This window comes from Malania oleifera, chromosome 4 (genome assembly GCF_029873635.1).
Source record: "Malania oleifera isolate guangnan ecotype guangnan chromosome 4, ASM2987363v1, whole genome shotgun sequence".
Taxonomy (NCBI): Eukaryota; Viridiplantae; Streptophyta; class Magnoliopsida; order Santalales; family Ximeniaceae; genus Malania; species Malania oleifera.
This window is the reverse complement of record NC_080420.1, coordinates 56,657,225-56,673,636: the sequence shown is the minus strand read 5'-3', so window position 1 is coordinate 56,673,636 and position 16,412 is coordinate 56,657,225. Positions and strand designations below refer to the sequence as shown.

The 16,412-nt window shown below is 35.3% G+C and overlaps 1 protein-coding gene across 1 annotated transcript in view; it reads right to left on the bottom strand.

Annotated features, from left to right (window-relative positions):
• Positions 1-15,418, bottom strand: part of LOC131154526 (nuclear pore complex protein NUP155) — a 78,178-nt gene extending 62,760 nt beyond the window's left edge. Inside the window, exons 1-2 of the mRNA XM_058107343.1 lie at positions 15,026-15,418; positions 13,329-13,498 (exon numbers count right to left, since the gene is read on the bottom strand). Of these exons, the coding sequence (XP_057963326.1) occupies positions 13,329-13,498; positions 15,026-15,184 (329 nt within the window). The 5' untranslated portion in view covers positions 15,185-15,418. The remainder of the gene's footprint in view (positions 1-13,328; positions 13,499-15,025) is intronic.
• Between the last annotated feature and the right edge of the window lie 994 nt (positions 15,419-16,412).

Below are 16,412 nucleotides of genomic sequence, written 5' to 3'. Positions count from 1 at the left end.
TTCTATAAATGGGGTGATTGGTAAGAGCATCAATTCGACTTTCATCACTTTAATGCCTCACAAGGCCTATTCTATAAACGTAAAGAATTTTAGGCCTTTTAGCTTGATTTCTGTTTAGAAAAAATTATTGTGACAGTGCTTGCTGATAGCTGAGTGAGGTTTTGAGGGGATAATCAAAAAGTGCATTTGTGTCAGAAAATTTTGGATGTTTTCTTGGAGGCTAATGAGGCCAAAGAGAATGCTAGAAGAAGGAACAGGAAAGAAATTGTTTTTGAGTAGAATTTTGAGAAAATGATGATTGGGTGAGTTCAGAGTTTTTTTGTTCAGGCCAATGGTGTGAAAGGTTTCACTCCTAGATGGAAATTTTGGATTCGGGGTCATCTGTCTTCCGCTACAGTTGTTGTTATTAACAGGGGACTCTAGGTTTGTTCTAACTCCTAAGCTTCCAAGGGTTGCAGAAGGGAGATCCATTATCTCCTTTATTTACTCTCATGGCAAATGTTTTAGGCAAGATGGTAGGTTGGTAAGGCTGCTGATAGAGGTTTTTGAATTTTGTTCAGGGTCAGGACTCTACTATGGGTAAAGATGATATCATGGTTCTCATTTATAGTTCACTCCATCTTCTTTTTATCTAATGATAAGGAATCTCCTTGTGGTGTTCTTAGTGCTTACCTTGTAACAGGCAAAGAGAGAGTTTCAGAGTTAAGGACAAATATGGTATAAGTTGTCTTGCTACCTAATCAAAGCCTAGTTATGATTTCAGATTTTGCTTCTTTAGCAAGTTGTAGGTTTTGACCGTGACCCCCAACTGACTGGAAGTTCCTTGGGATTGTAATCTTCATTACGTTACTTTTTTGGGATCCCATCATTTCTATGGTTTCTAAGAACCATGACAATTGGAAGAACTCTTTTTTCTTCGGGTCACGCATTTCGTACGTCTATTCCCTTCATTTTTTTTTGGCTACAATCCAGTTCGGTCACAACTAAGATAGAGTGATGAGAGAATTTCATTGGTCTAATGCCAAGGAGAAGAAGGATCATTGAGCGATTTAGGAGATTGTTAGCACTTACCGGGTCTAGAGCTCAGAGAGTTGGGTCTTGGCAATTTAGTGCATACAGAATTACAGATCACTTGTGATGGTGGTTGTGGACCAGTGATGTTTCCTTTTGGAATTTTACTTCCTTTGGCAAAAAGGTGATCAAAGGTAAATTTTTTTGTAAGAAAATAAGAGAATTTATTAACTATAAAGTGAAGATACAAACTGGAGGATAAGAGACTCTCCTAATATGAAATACAAAACAAAAAGAACAAAATCGTAATATCAAAGCCAGTCAATCTGGCTCAAAAACCAAAAAGCATGCTCCATTAAAACATCCAGCTGCAAAAGCTCAAAGAGAAGCCATAAATTTGATCTTATCCCAAAGTAATGATAAAGATATCTTCTTTTCAATGAAAATACACGCATTTTTTTCCCGCCATAAACCCCACAAAACTGCCAAAAAAAACAACTGCACATCTCCACAATCTACTTGAATCTTAACTCCTTCCAAAGCCGCAGAAGGAAATAGACAGAAAGCCTTCCACCAATTCATGACAAAACCAATTATCACCTTGCAAGCCAAACAATCCATTCTATGCACCCCAAAGCAGATGTACAGTGCAAAAGAAAAAAGGAACTAGACTCAGAACTATCAAGGCATATAGTACATATATCTGGGTCTGGGAAATGCCTTCAAAGGCCACCTAGTCTACAACAGATTATTCATGTTAACTCTATTAAGCACAACGAATTATTTAACCTCTAAGGGAAATTTAGGATGCTAATAATGGTGCCAGGGTTGCCCATGAGAGAATGGAAATTTATTACACAATTTCCTCTTTGTTCTTTACTTCTATCTAGGGTTGCAAATAAGCCGAGCTTCAGCATGTTCAGGCTCGGTTTAAAATAAGAAGTCAGCTCGGGCTCGGGCTTGGTTTGGTACAAACTTTAAAAGTTATGCTCAGGCTCAATTCAGAGCCAATATGATAGCTTAAGCTTGGCTCAGGCTCAGGCTCGGCTCGTTTTTTCCCCAAAGTCAAAAATTTCTTATTTAGAAATCAGGACTCCTCTGTATGGGCCAGGAGCATGTGCAAGTGCAAGTGCAAGCTCAGCCAAGGGAAAGGGGAATGAAGTGGAGAAGGCTGCATTTATAAGCAAAAGAGAGCCTGATAACTTCATGGGCTTTCTGATGTTGGACAAGGAATGGATGGGGACGGGAGAGCACTTGCAAGTTGCAACCTGCTTAAGGAACTAGTCTCAATGTCCCACATTGAAATTTCTTAAGTGGCGAGAGCCTCCCCATCTCTATAAAATCTGAATCCCCCCCTCCTACCACATTCTTGTCTGCTCTACTCATTTGAAATTTCAGTTCTACTGATAGTTGAAAATTTAATAATGTAAAAATTCAATATAAAAGGGCAATTATAGATTAAAAAAATATTAAAATTTATTAATATAATGTAGACAAATTATTGTTGATTTGGGAATGATGCAATGACTAAATTAATAATATAAATAAATAAATAACTGAAAAATTAATGAGCTAAAAATTGAAATCAGGCCCATTACCGAGCCTAGTCGAGCTATTCACAAGTCGAGCCCGTCTTTGCTCAGGCTCGGCTCATTTAGTAAACAAGCCTAAAAATTGGACTCAGGAATTGCTCAGTAAGATAATAAATGAGCTCGTACGAGCTTTTACCGAGCCGAGCTTCCAAGCCGCTCATGAGTGGCTTGGTTCATTTGCAACCCTACTTCTGTCAAATATAAACTGATGATGCCATCTCTATTTTTAATTGACATGAAAGTCATGAAGAATTTCACCTCTTCCTTCTCAAAATCAAGATAAAATAGACTAAACCAACTATGTAACAGTGGAACCCAATCCTATTCAAAATTCCTTCTAATGTTTTCTAGCCAGTCACATTCATCCCACCCAACTACACTCCCTTCAGCTATAGAATCCCAATAAAAAGAGGCTTACTATCTTCAATTATCCCCATACTTCCCAAAATTACACCTTGGGTCCAAACTACTCTTTATGTTTATATAATTTATTTTTCAAAGCTCAAACTATATCTTATCCTACATAATAAATTTTCCAAACAAACAACATTAAGCATAAAAAAAATGCCTTGCATGTTTCGCAAAGGACAAATATTGAAATCAAAAACCAAGTTTAATACTAAGGGGGCTTTTGATAAAATTAAGCATTAAGCACTCTCAATGCTAAATATAGTTTTGAATTTGTGAACTGGGCATAGTTGTCAAATCGAGATTTGAATCTTGAATCGAAATTCCAATTTTGCGAATTTTGAATTGAGAATCATATCAAAATGTAAGACTTAGTACAATTTTCCAAAATCAATTCCAAATGACATGCATATATTGATATATAAACAAGAAGCAAAATGGCACAATACATTTACATTTTGGCAATAAAAATTCACATTTCATGTGTATGTTTTCCCTGAACAAATAAAAAGTAAGGGAATGAGTCAAAAAATATTAATTAAAAAATGAACATATTTCTGTTTAGGGGAAGGATTCGAGAAAAAATAATTTAAAAACTGAACTTTTGGTGTTTATCAACAATTTAAAAAAAAAAAACATTTCATGCATATTCTTTCTTGATTTCAAAGAAAAAAATAATTAACATTGAAAATGATAATAATGAACAAAATACTAAAAAAAAGCACGACTTTTGAATCTTAATAACATAACAAATCGTGAGTAACACCTTAACCGATGTGTGTTCTATCCCTTCTTCTCAATGACAAAGCACTATACCCCAAGAGTGAAGAATGGTTTTGTGAAAGCAACATAAGACCTAAAGTTCTATTTTCTCCTCTTTTTCAGCACAAAAAACTGACATAGATGAATGGAAGCTAATCATGTTTAAAAATAAAAATAAAATAAATGGGGTTTTAAACTAGTTGGGCTTGTCAGGAATAAGATAGGTCTAGAATCGTGCAAAACGATAGATATGAATTGATTCACCAGATTCACAAAATGTATCGATAGATTTGGCAGTGATTCAGTTGATTTTAGATTCGCTAGTAAGATTCAAATCGATTTGGTGTGGAACTGATATGCATTGTATGAATCAAATAGTGAATCGTAAGATTCTAACTATGGAACCAGGTTCTGAATATAATTAGAACTAATTTTTGAAGGTGGGTGCAGAATTATTTTCATTATTTGGTAACTAGCCTCTGAAAATGTGTGTTTTCCCATTTTAACCTTTTAGAATGACAAGAATTAAATTTAAAGATAATAAAATAAATAAATCAAATATTGGAATAAAAAATATTAAAAATAAAAATAAAACAGGACCAAAAAAATCATTCACGCCATAGTCATCCAAAATGTGGTGTTGCCACTGAAGGCAAACATTATCAAAGAGAGACCTCCATTGTGGCCCCCATCTCCATTCTTTCGAACAGACCTTCTCCTCCTCTTCCTTCATTCCCTTTTCCTCCCTATCTTCTGGCCCTCTATTTCCCAAACACAACCAGAGCCCCTATAGCCAAATCTGGGTTAAGATTTTGATCTGGAATGTGATTTTGCCAAATTGAGCAAGTCCTATTGGCCGTTGATGGAGAAGAGGGGAGAGGAGTTTGTTCTGGGGACAGAGGAGAGAGATGAATCTTTGAATCGTGAATCTGTTCGTGGGTCTGAAAGAGGGAGTGATGAAGTTGTATTCCATTAGGGGTAAATTTGTCAAGAAGGCGTTCAGGAAATGATTTGACCAAACCAGCAAGGTGACATTCACTAACCGAACTAGATGTATTAGGAGGCTATTAAGAGTGGTAAACAAACACATCCGGTTCACCTATTTTTGAACCGTTTAAAGCCCAACCTCTATTTAGAGGCTATTAAGTACACACAAACAAGCCCTAAGTAAGACATTAACCTAAAAGCACAATGTCGCTCCCCTGTTGAAGTAGAAAAAGCAACTAATGAACCTATAGTAGATTTTATAGTCAAGCTAAAAGATAATAATTCCTAAACAAACTAGAAGATAGCAAAAACTTGGATAAGATTAAGACCCTTCAAAAACTAAACTTAAAAGTGCAATGTTGCTTCCCTAGTGAAATCAAGTAGTAGGCACAACTTACAAGAACCCAAAAATGATTTGATAGTCAAGCCAAAAGATAACTAATCCCAAACAAACCAGATGATGACAAACCCCTTCAAGACCATTACTGGTAAAACTACTGCCTTGAGCTAATAAAATGCACAGAGTTAACACCAACAATCTGGGGCATGCTTTGTTTCCTGATGCATGTCTTGTGTTAGGCTAGTGCTAAGACACATGCTCATATTCCTTCATTACCCTATGGCTTAGACAGTGCAACAACTTGGTTTGTTGAGTGAGCGTTGGGTATGTCCTAGCTCCTTGGAGGAGTTATTGTTGATGGCTTTTAGAGGGTCTGGGAGACAGAAGGATGCACCATGCACAGGCATTATGCTGGTATGCAGTTATGTATAAATTGCGGGGGCTTCTGGAGAGGAATCTCATATATTCCAAGATCAGATTTTTCTTATTGATTTGATTTGGATTGGAATGTTGTTTTTGCTTCATTGTGGTTTATTAGCCAGGTTGCTTTGATAATTTGAATTCTCTGATATCCAGAGTGATTGGTTGGCTTTGCCAAGTCAATGCTGTTGTCATTTTTCTTCTTTTTTATTACAGTAGTTTCTCTTTTAGTTTTAATGTTTTGATTAGGACGATTTTTTATCCTCCTAGTACATTCTTTCTTATATTAATAAATTTTCTTTTCCTATGAAATCAAATAAAAAAAGCTTAGATTTTATTAAATCTGTGCCACAAAAAATGCCTTCAAAAGCAATAGTCTAGCAACACTTGCCATTATTAAGTAAGTAAGAAAGCACTCTCTCAAACTTAGCTTTAGTTTGATGGTATACAATGTTTCCACACTCCAAACAAAGAAAGTAAACAACAAAATCATTAGAAACCATATGCATTTGATAAAGTTTCTATTCCAATAGCCCGTGCCTAAGCTGGAATCAGAACTTCGAAATCTGAATGCAGCATTCAGAGAAAAAAATTATCACTAACACATGGATCTTACTACTTGTTAAAAAGAATTCAAACCAATCAGCCTAGTGACAAGTGTTTATAAGATCTTGACTAAAATTTTATCTAATTTTGGCTGCAGTCATGATGGACACCATTTCCCACGATCAGAGTGTTTTCGTTGGTGATAGGCAGATTTTAGAGGCAGTGTTGACAGCCAATGAGCTGGTTGGAGACGCAGTTGGAAGAAAAAAAAGGCTTCTAGTGTTGAAATTGGACTGCCACATGATTTGGTTAGCTATGGTTGCTTAGATGGAATTATGGGCATAGTTGCAAATAGAGATTCGAAATCTGAATTGAAATTCCAATTCCAGGAATCAAGAATCAATAATTGAATTGAATCTTAAGATTCATTACAAATTTCCATCATCGATTCCATATAACAAGCATATATTGATGCACAAACAACGCCCAAAATAGTAAACTGCATTTAAATTTTGACAATAAAAAAAAAAAAGCATGTTCCATGTGTACGCTTTGTCACTTTCTTTAAACAATAAAAAGTAAGGGAATGAGTCAAGGAAAAATAATCAAAGAAAATGAACTTTATGTTGTTTAAGGGAAGGAATCGAGAAAAAATAATTAAAAAACTTAACTTTTGGTGTTTATCAACAATTTAAAAAATCAGTTTGCATGCATATCCTTTTTTTAATATATAATTAAAGAAGAAATCATTAATAGAATAAGAATATACACCTAGGAGAATAACAAATCTCCGTAACAAAGTCTGGAAAATTCAGAAAAAAACATAAAGGAAAACCTACAGACTAAAGAACAAAAGAGAAAAAACCATCACAAACTAGCACTCCAACACAGCCAATCGTGCTGAATACCAGAAAAGCTCACCCCCTTAAAAATCCCTTGCCCCACACACCAAAAGAAGCCAAATAATGTATCTTCCACCAAACCAGCACCTGAGCCGACTTCTTCCCTAGAAAAATGTACGCATTACACTCCATCCACAATCCCCAAAAAAACTGCCAAAAAAAAAAAAAAACACACACACACACACATTTCTGAAGTGCTGCCCTTTCCTTTTTCCTACCAAATCCAGCAAAAGTCACTGCTAAAAAACGCTCCACTGTTTTAGAACCCACCCAATATTCGCCTAAAATACCAAATAGCCTATTCCAAACACTCCACACAGTCATAATGAATGAACAGATGCAATGATAATTCTGAGCCATCAAAGCAGAGAACATATGTCTGGAGATATAGCCTTCAAAGTTTTAATTGCTATTAATTCTATCAAGCGCATCCAACCAGATAAAAGTTTTAATTTTAAAGGGGACTTTGGCCTTCCAAATGGAACAATAAAGCGGAAAAGAAAATTTTGACTTTTTCAAAAAATCACAAAAAGATTTACACAAATAAACCCTCAAAAGGATCCAGAGACCAAGATTGCCTATCCTCCTCTAAAGAAAAACAGCAGTTATTCAACAAGACTAGCAAAAAGGATAACTCTTCCATCTCCCTATCATTTAACGATCTGTGGAATTGGAAATCCCAAGAAGGCAAAGGACCACCCGAACCAACAACAATAGAAGAAATGGACTCATCCTGCCCAGAGCTTAGGCGAAAAAGGCGTGGAAAAGAGGTGGACAAAACAACATTCCCCAACCCAGGATCTTTCCGAAACCAGATATTGCTACCTCTACCCATCAGGAATTTAATATGGGAATGATGAGGGAATAACTCTGAGAGACAGCTTTCCACAGACTCCCCAAAGAACATCTAAATGTCAAATTAGTATCCCACCCATTCTCATCTGACCCATACTTATAACAACCAAATGCCATCAAGAGGAATTCTCTAGCACAAACTGCCAAAGCCATTTAGCCAAAAGAGTTGTGTTTTTAGACACAAGATTTCCAATACCCAAACCACCCTCCTGTTTAAACCTACCCACCACACCCCAACTAACCAAATGATCCATACTACCCCTACCCCCGACCACAAAAAATACCACATAATCTTCTCGATCTTATTAGCAATCCCCGCCAGAATCTTAAAAATCGAGAGAAAATATAAAGGGATACTAGAAAGACAGGGCTAGATAAGAGTAACTCTACCCTCAAGAGTGGGGGAAAAAAAAAGGCACCTTTCCACCCATCCAATCTCTTAAAAACCCTATCCACGACAGGGTCCCAAAAACCAGCAGTTCTAGGGTTACCCCCAAAAGGAATCCCAAGATAGGACAGCAGCCAATCCAAAACACTACACCCCACCTCCATAGAAAGCTCCTTAACATTCTCAACAGCCATATTGATAGCCGCGATACCGCTCTTACCCAAATTAATCTTAAGCCCAAAAACCTTTTCCAAAACATGAAGGAGACCCAGAATATTCTTAAAGGATGGTTTATGATCCTCTAGAAAAAAGATATTATCATCAGCAAACTGAAGGTGCGAAACCTTGACCCTCTCTCTCCCCACTTCCACGCTTTTCACTAAACCTCTATGAACTGCTCCATCCACCATCCTGCTCAAAGAATCTGCCACTAAAACAAACAAAAACAGGAAAAGAGGGTCTACTTGCCTAATCCTTTCCGTAGCCTAAATCCAAGATTTAAACTGACCATTTAATAAAACTAAGAAGCTCACATTAAGCAAACAGCCTCTAATCCAATGTCGCCACCTCTCTCCAAACCCCTTCTTCACAAAGATCTTATTTAGGAACTCCTAGTTCACTCTATCATAAGCTTTCTCAAAATTCAATTTAAAGATGATACTGTTCTTCTTCCTTCTCCAAATATCCTCCACAACCAAAATGGCATCCACAATTTACCTACCCCGTACAAAAGCGCTCTAAGCCTTCGAAATAGTCCTATCAAGCACCTAGTTCAGCCTATTAGCTAACACTTTAGTGATGATTTTATAAACACTGGAAACTAAGCTAATAGGTCTATAGCCCGAAATCTTAATCGTTTATTCTTCTTCAGCACAAGAGTTATGATAGTGGAATTGTTACCCTTGCTTAAAATCCCATTCCCGTAAAATTCATTAAAGACCTTAAGCAAATCATCCTTGACCACCGTCCAACAATCTTGAAAGAAAGCCATATTAAAACCATCACGTCCTAGAGCTTTATCCCTCTCCATGCCAAAAATCGTGGCTCTCCTCTTCCTCGAAAGGTCTTTCCAACCAACCAACCTACTAAAGGGCCCCACTCTAATCCTTCAATCATAGATATACTAACATCCTCATCACAATACAAATTAGAATAGAACATAGTGATTTCAGTAGTAATTTGACCCTGATCAGTTATAACCCCCCTATCCACTTCCTCCCTGATCAAATTCTTCCTCATTTTCCTTGTCACTATCCTATGAAAAAATCTAGAATTACAATCACCATCTCTGATCCATTTAAACTTCACCTTCAACCTCCAACTTCTCATTTCCTTGAAAATCACCTCTTCCAATTCATTCTTCAAAGATACTCTTCTCATCTCTTCCTCCCCCAATATAGAGTATTATGTTCCCCCTTCCTATCTAACTCAACCAACTCTCCTAAGATATTCAACTTTCTAAACCTTAAGTCTCCAAACACCTCCCTAATCCAATATTTCAACTTCTCTTTTAACCTTTTAAGTTTTCTCAAACACCTCCCTATTCCAATCTTTCAACTTCTCTTTTAACCTTTTAAGTTTTTTCATGAATCTAAAACCTTCCTAGCCCCTCTCCACATCCTCACTCCAAGAATTCCTGACTAAGGACTGAAAGGATTCGTGAACCAACCACGTATTTTCAAACATAAAAAGTGTAGGTCCCCAAGCACACTTTCTCTCAAGATGTTATAGGTTTAGAATCGTGTGAATCCATTCAGTTGTTTTCTTATTCACTAGTAAGTTTCGAATCAATTTAGTGTGAAATTTATATGAGTTGCATGAATCGAATCTCAAAAGATGAGGAAATATATTACTAGTTGTCTCTAGCCTGTGATTTTTCGGTACTAATGAATGGAGAAGCTAAGTCTTGGTTTTGAGCTTCTAAGGGTCTTAGACAAGGGGATCTTATTTCCTTTTCTTTTCTTTATTCTATTGCTATGGATGCATTGAGACAATTGATAGAGGCATTAACAATTTTTTTGTGGAAGAGTTCATCAAATGAGAGTATTACTCTTTTGATTAATGTACTTGATTCTTTCTCCTTCTAGTTAGGGAATGATAAAAAATCTAGAGCTTAGATTCTTCTCAAGAACATTTTTGTGAGTCTTTATTTTCTCATTTATTTGTGGTCCTAATGGCAATTTTTTCACCCTTTATTCTTTAGTTTGGATTTTGGAAAGCCAAAGGCCCATTCAGTTAAGGATTCAAAAACAAATTTCCTTATTGTTGTTTTTGAAAATGAAAACAAGGGATCACATCATGTATTTTTTATACTGGAAAACACATTTTCTAAATTGTTCCTGAACATGAAAACAGTGGAAGTGGAACTGCATTTGGTTGCTGTTGACCCAAGCGGCAATTTGCTAATGAAACGGTAATAGCAATAACTATAATTATTAGTAGTATTATTACCATCAGTACTATTATTATTGAAAAATGGGTTATACCCCATATCCATGTCCTCATTGCATCTGGAAAACAAGAAAAACACTTAAAATTTGTTTCCTAAAAACCTGTATTTTTTGGATGTGTTTGGATAAGATTCCAAAAACAGGTCTTGGAAACACTTAACAAAATGCGAATTTTGTGTATTCTTTGTATCCCACTTTTTGAGCTAGCAAAAATTGCATCCAAAACCTTAACTAACCAGGCCCTAAAGTTCCTTTTATAAAAAAAAAGGCTTGTACTTAGACTACGATACTTTCTCAAACCAATGACTTAAGAAGCAAAGAACTAATATAGCCTTTATGTCTGATGTTTGGGTCCTTCACTTTAGGCGTGGAAAGAATTGTTCACATTTGTTTTTACATTGTCCATCCAATTGGGCTATTCTTCTATAAACAACATTGTATTAGAAGAGGAGAGAATACACAACCAAAAAAATATGGAAAAGGAAAAAAAATAAAAATAATAAGCAATCTTCATTTTACAACAAGAAAACCAGCTACAAGATCGCAGGAAAACATAAAACAACTCAATGAAGCAAAGCTAATCAACCCACTGTAAGTCTTCCAAAGAAACATATCAAAAGAAAGCACTTGTCCACACCCACAGCGACACAAGATAAACCACTCCACTCCAAAGCAAACTGCTAGTAGTAGCCCCACAAATTTTGAAGATTCTAGCATTTTTATCCAACCAAACACACATATAATAGCCATAACAGTGCACCGCCACAACGCATTCTTATCCTTTCCCTTGCCAAATCCCCTAAATATAATAGTTCGGAAAGCCTTCAATGTGGAGGGACAAATCTAGTTTTCGCCAAGGATAATTTATTCCAAATGGCCAAAGTGAAAGGGCAACAATGAAACAAATGTGATCAAATCTTCCCACTTCTCAAACAAAGGACACAAATACCAGGCTATTTTGGATAAGTAGTTTGAAATTCTTCGCAAAAACTGGGCCTACCCCAGTACCCTTCCTTTCTGAAGGCTTTATGCACTCTTATGCTTATGGGGTTGAGCAAGGGGAAGGAGAGAAAAACATTGTGGCAGTGTTATGGCAATCAATTAGAGTATTTGGTAGGAGACAAATGCCAGAATTTTTAAGAGTGTTGCTATTTCCATTTACTTGCTTTGGAGTGGAGTGATGCTTCTTGTGTCACTAAGATGTTAAGAAAAAGACTTCTTTCGACGTGTATCCCTGGAAAACTTACAATGGGGTTGGTTGGCTTTGCTTCATTGAGTTGTTTTGTAATTGTTTTCTTTTTTCTCTAGGTGTTTTACCTATTGTAAAGGGAGGATATCTTGACAGCCTTGTTCTCCTTGTTCTTGTTTCCCCCTTTTTGTTGCACTTGTACTCTTTTCTATTTCTATAATATAATGCTTTGCTTATCAAAAAACACAGAAAAGAACAAAGTTAAAATCCTGTCGCTCTACCCCTCATTCTTCTCTATAAAGTTGCAACCTGCTACAATTGCAATTAGGGAAGGGGTACACACTAATTTGGATCAAACTGCCAAACTGGCCAAACCAAGCACTTTGGGTCATTTTGGTTTGGTTTTAAAAGTTGGTATTTTGGTGGCGATTTGAAAGACAGTTGTTTGGGTTGTAATTTCGCACGTGTCAAAAAGAGACTCAAACCACCAAACTAGGACATAAAAAAATGTAACACCCAATACACAAGGCTCCCATACCATCGAGGGTTTGGGAAGCCTTGATGATTATTTTTATGAATAAACCATGATTAACAAATATTACCACATTTTATAATTTTATTGGCCAACATATAAAGAACATGAAATTAATTTATATATTTGCATAGCAGATTATTTATACCCACAACAGTAACTTTTGGAGTTCATGACTTCAATATTTGGACATGTGTTTTTTTCCTCAATTTTTTAAGGTCTTTATTCGTCTTATACTGCTATCAAATTAATATTAAATGAGATATTGTATGCTGTGCTATGTTTGATATCTCTTTTGTAATAGATCGTATTTATACGGAAATCCTAATTATATTTTTGTTTACTCTATTCATGAAACTTCATATATACAGGACCAAGTTAACTAAAAGTCAATTTTATTGTTCAAAGTGTTGACCCAAACAAACTCAAACCATCAATCCCAGTTTAATTGGTTCATGGTTTAGACAATTTATGATTTGGTGACTGTTGCAATTTTCCCCGTCTGTGGAAGGTTCATTTTGGTTTGGATGTCAAGATAAAACCAACCCATCTTCGCCGCTAACCACATCAAATAAAATCAAATTCTTTGCTTCATACATCTAGGTAGCATATAACAAATTGAAAATGTTGTTTAACAGTTGTATGGCTTACCAAAGTTCAATTGAATTTCCATACGAAATCTGTTAAAAGTTTAAATGCTTGCAATTTCAAAATCACATCAAAAGTAAATTTTAAAATTTTTATTTAAAAAAAAAAAAAAGTGCAACTGTGAAATGGTGATTCACTGCTTCTACTTCTATAAAAGTTAATATATGCCCATTATCACTTGGTATATTCATTTTTCACCAACCCAAACAACATTTTATATTTAACATTCAACATAAGGCACAGAAAAGAGAGTATTATTATCTTTGGAAACTATGAAATTCTTCCCTACAAATCTCACCATTTATCAAAACGCCAAAGAAACAGAGAGTTATCTACTGAAGCCCATGCTCTGCGTATCTCTGGAAATATTCCACATAAAGCAGTTCCTTCTCCACCAGCTATATTGTATCTTTCAATAAGCACAGGCGGCAACTCCCTAGTATCCACTACCTCAACCAAAGGAGGCCACTGCAATTGCAATGGAATCAAATAGCTTTACAAAGAGAGGGGAAATTAAATATTTGACAGTTCAAGAAGTCTACAAAGATTTATTCTACAATCAAATTATCAGATTTTTAAAATTTTGAAAAATAAAAAAACAAAAACAAACAAACAAAGAAGCACCATGAAGTTATCAGAATTTCCTTTAAATCAATAAATTAACAAGAGAACACTAAAAAAAAAAAAAAACAGTATCAATCAAATTACAAAATTGGCACAGAGAATGTTAAGTTTGATCCATATCAAACAACCACAGATTATGTGTATAGATTCAGAGGTTGAGATTACTGGTTTACATAACTAAAGCTCTTAAACTGGAGTAGCACTAAAAACTAGCATAAGATATCCACATCTTTCGTCAGAGCCAAAATGCAAACTTAGAAAATTGAATAGTTATTTATTAAAAAAAAAGGTGTTAGGACTTAGGATGTGTCATTCCAACTAACAAAAACCCCTTGCTATGATCCAACAAAGCTATGGTAATCCAACAATTGAAAGACAAAACCACAAGAGAATCATTGTCATTTTACTGAATTTCAGAAATTCTACAGTAAGCATAGGGGTAAAAATCAGAAACATGGGAGGAACCTCATCATAAAATCAATAAAGAATTTTTTACAATACACACAAGAAAAGATGATGTAATTTAGGGACGTTATATTTGATTTTCAGAATGAAAAAAAAAATTGATAGACAAGTTTGGGAAAGAAATTGGAGAATAGGAGGAAAGAATAAGTAAAGGAAATAGGAGAGAAAAGAAGAAAACTAGAGAGAAACATTAAAAAATAGGGTTTGGAAGTGTAAAAGCGACAGAAGACATGAAAGAAACAGGCAAGACTGAAAATAGATCAAATGGTGCACTATATTCAATTCATCATAAGTAAATTTTGCAACCCTCATACAGCCCTAATACAAGCCTTTGCCACTAAGAACAGCCATGCCAACACTATGGACCTAAGAAGGACCCTATTAACCTAATGGATCAAAAATTGCTACCAACGGTCACATATGTTTATGAAATTTTTTACATGAATTTCAATTTAAAAAATATTACAAAAAATTCTAAATTTATATAAGGTCCTCTGAACTTTACATAATTATTAAAATGTCAAAAACAAGCCATAGTTACCTAGGTCGCACCATGATGTCTCATCCAATTCAACTTTAAAAATATAAATATAAATATAAATAAAATTAAAAACATAAAAGCAAACAAATTCTGCTATTCATACAACATAACGCCAGTTACAAATATGTATATACAGTCTCGAGTGTTAGATGAAGGTATGAAACCCATTAAAACAAAAACACCAAGCCAACCCAAAACTCAAGAAGCCCACTGAATACAGTTCCCACGGCTAAATGAGTCTACATGCTCCATTTTTTAAAACCTGAACAAAACAAAAACATTTGGGTCCACATTTTTCCCCCCGCTTTCTCAAAAACCAAAATGAATGTTCTACCAACAATATTCCTAGTGATTTTTTGAAGTACCTCTCTAGGGTGAGTTGAATAGGGATGACTAGCGTATCTCGCAGCTTCAAGGGATTCTTCAAGGTCCAGCTGCGCTGCAGCTTCCCGGCCGATGCGGTCGCTCACGACAAGCCCTGCATTCATGACATCTCGGAGGACAACCTCGTCTTCCCACGCCATCTTCTTTCTAACTTCGGAGTACAAAACCCTATAATCAAACTATGAACTGAAAAACGATTTTAAAACCTCAACTTGACTTTCAGGCCCAAAATTGAAGCCCTGGTATGAGAGAGGAGGAGAGTCAAAATTTCAAATAAAAACTATTAGCTATAGAGTGCGCGAACGAGAGAAACGATCATAGGGTTTTATTCTGGGTTTAGTGGAGTGGCGGGCTGTTGGGAGCGTGTTTGAAAGAGGACGGTGCGGTGGCCTTAAGAAACCCCGTAGAGGTTGAACCGGTTTATTAGCCCGGTTCGATTGGTTGGACTATGGAACCGACATAGCCCAAGTGACCCAACCACGCGAACCTGTTTGGTTTAGCTTTTTTGCTTGCCTCGGGATTTTTAATTATGGTGAGAGGGGTACTTTCCAAAATGGTAACAGGGTAGTTTCCAAATTTCTCTCTTTTTTACCATATTAAAACTAAAATAAAATTTTTAATTAAGTAAATGATAACTAATAATTTTTTTATTTTTTATTTTTTTAAAGTAACCATAATTCGCGTTATCTCAAGTCTACCGTTATTTTCTAAAAAGTTGTTGGGAGATTTAGGAAATTTTGAGGGTTAAAGTAATGAACAAGAATTTGAAAACTTATTTTATGAATATTATTATATCTAATATGAATATATACTGTTTCTAATTTTAATTCTCTATGTTGTTTAGAGTAGAACAATTTGATAAAATTAAGGGGTAATTTCATACATCAAAGTCCTTAATTTAACCAAACAAAAAAAATTGTCACTCATTCATATCTATCTATATGACCTCCTTAAAATTGAGTTCTTGTGTGTTCGAATGTCCAACTTGTGTTATGTTACTTTTTTCACAATAAATTTGTGTGTTCACTTAATGTGGTCATTCTTAGATTTCCTTCTTCTCCTTACTATGAATATTGGTGCTATGACTAAGTGTTGTTGAAAATCAACCAATCCGAAGAACCGAACCAAATCGAATTGAACTGAAAATTCGGCTAACTAATTTGTTCGGTCTAATTTTAGTTCAAATATTTTTCAGTTTTTGGATATCATATTGGTTTTGATTTGTATTGGTCGTAAACCAATAGTAACACGAACTAAACCATAACTATATATATTTATAATATTATTATATAACTATTCAATGATATTAATATAATTAAATAATATTTTAAAATTTAAAATTAGTTTAGGACCTTACCAAATCGAACG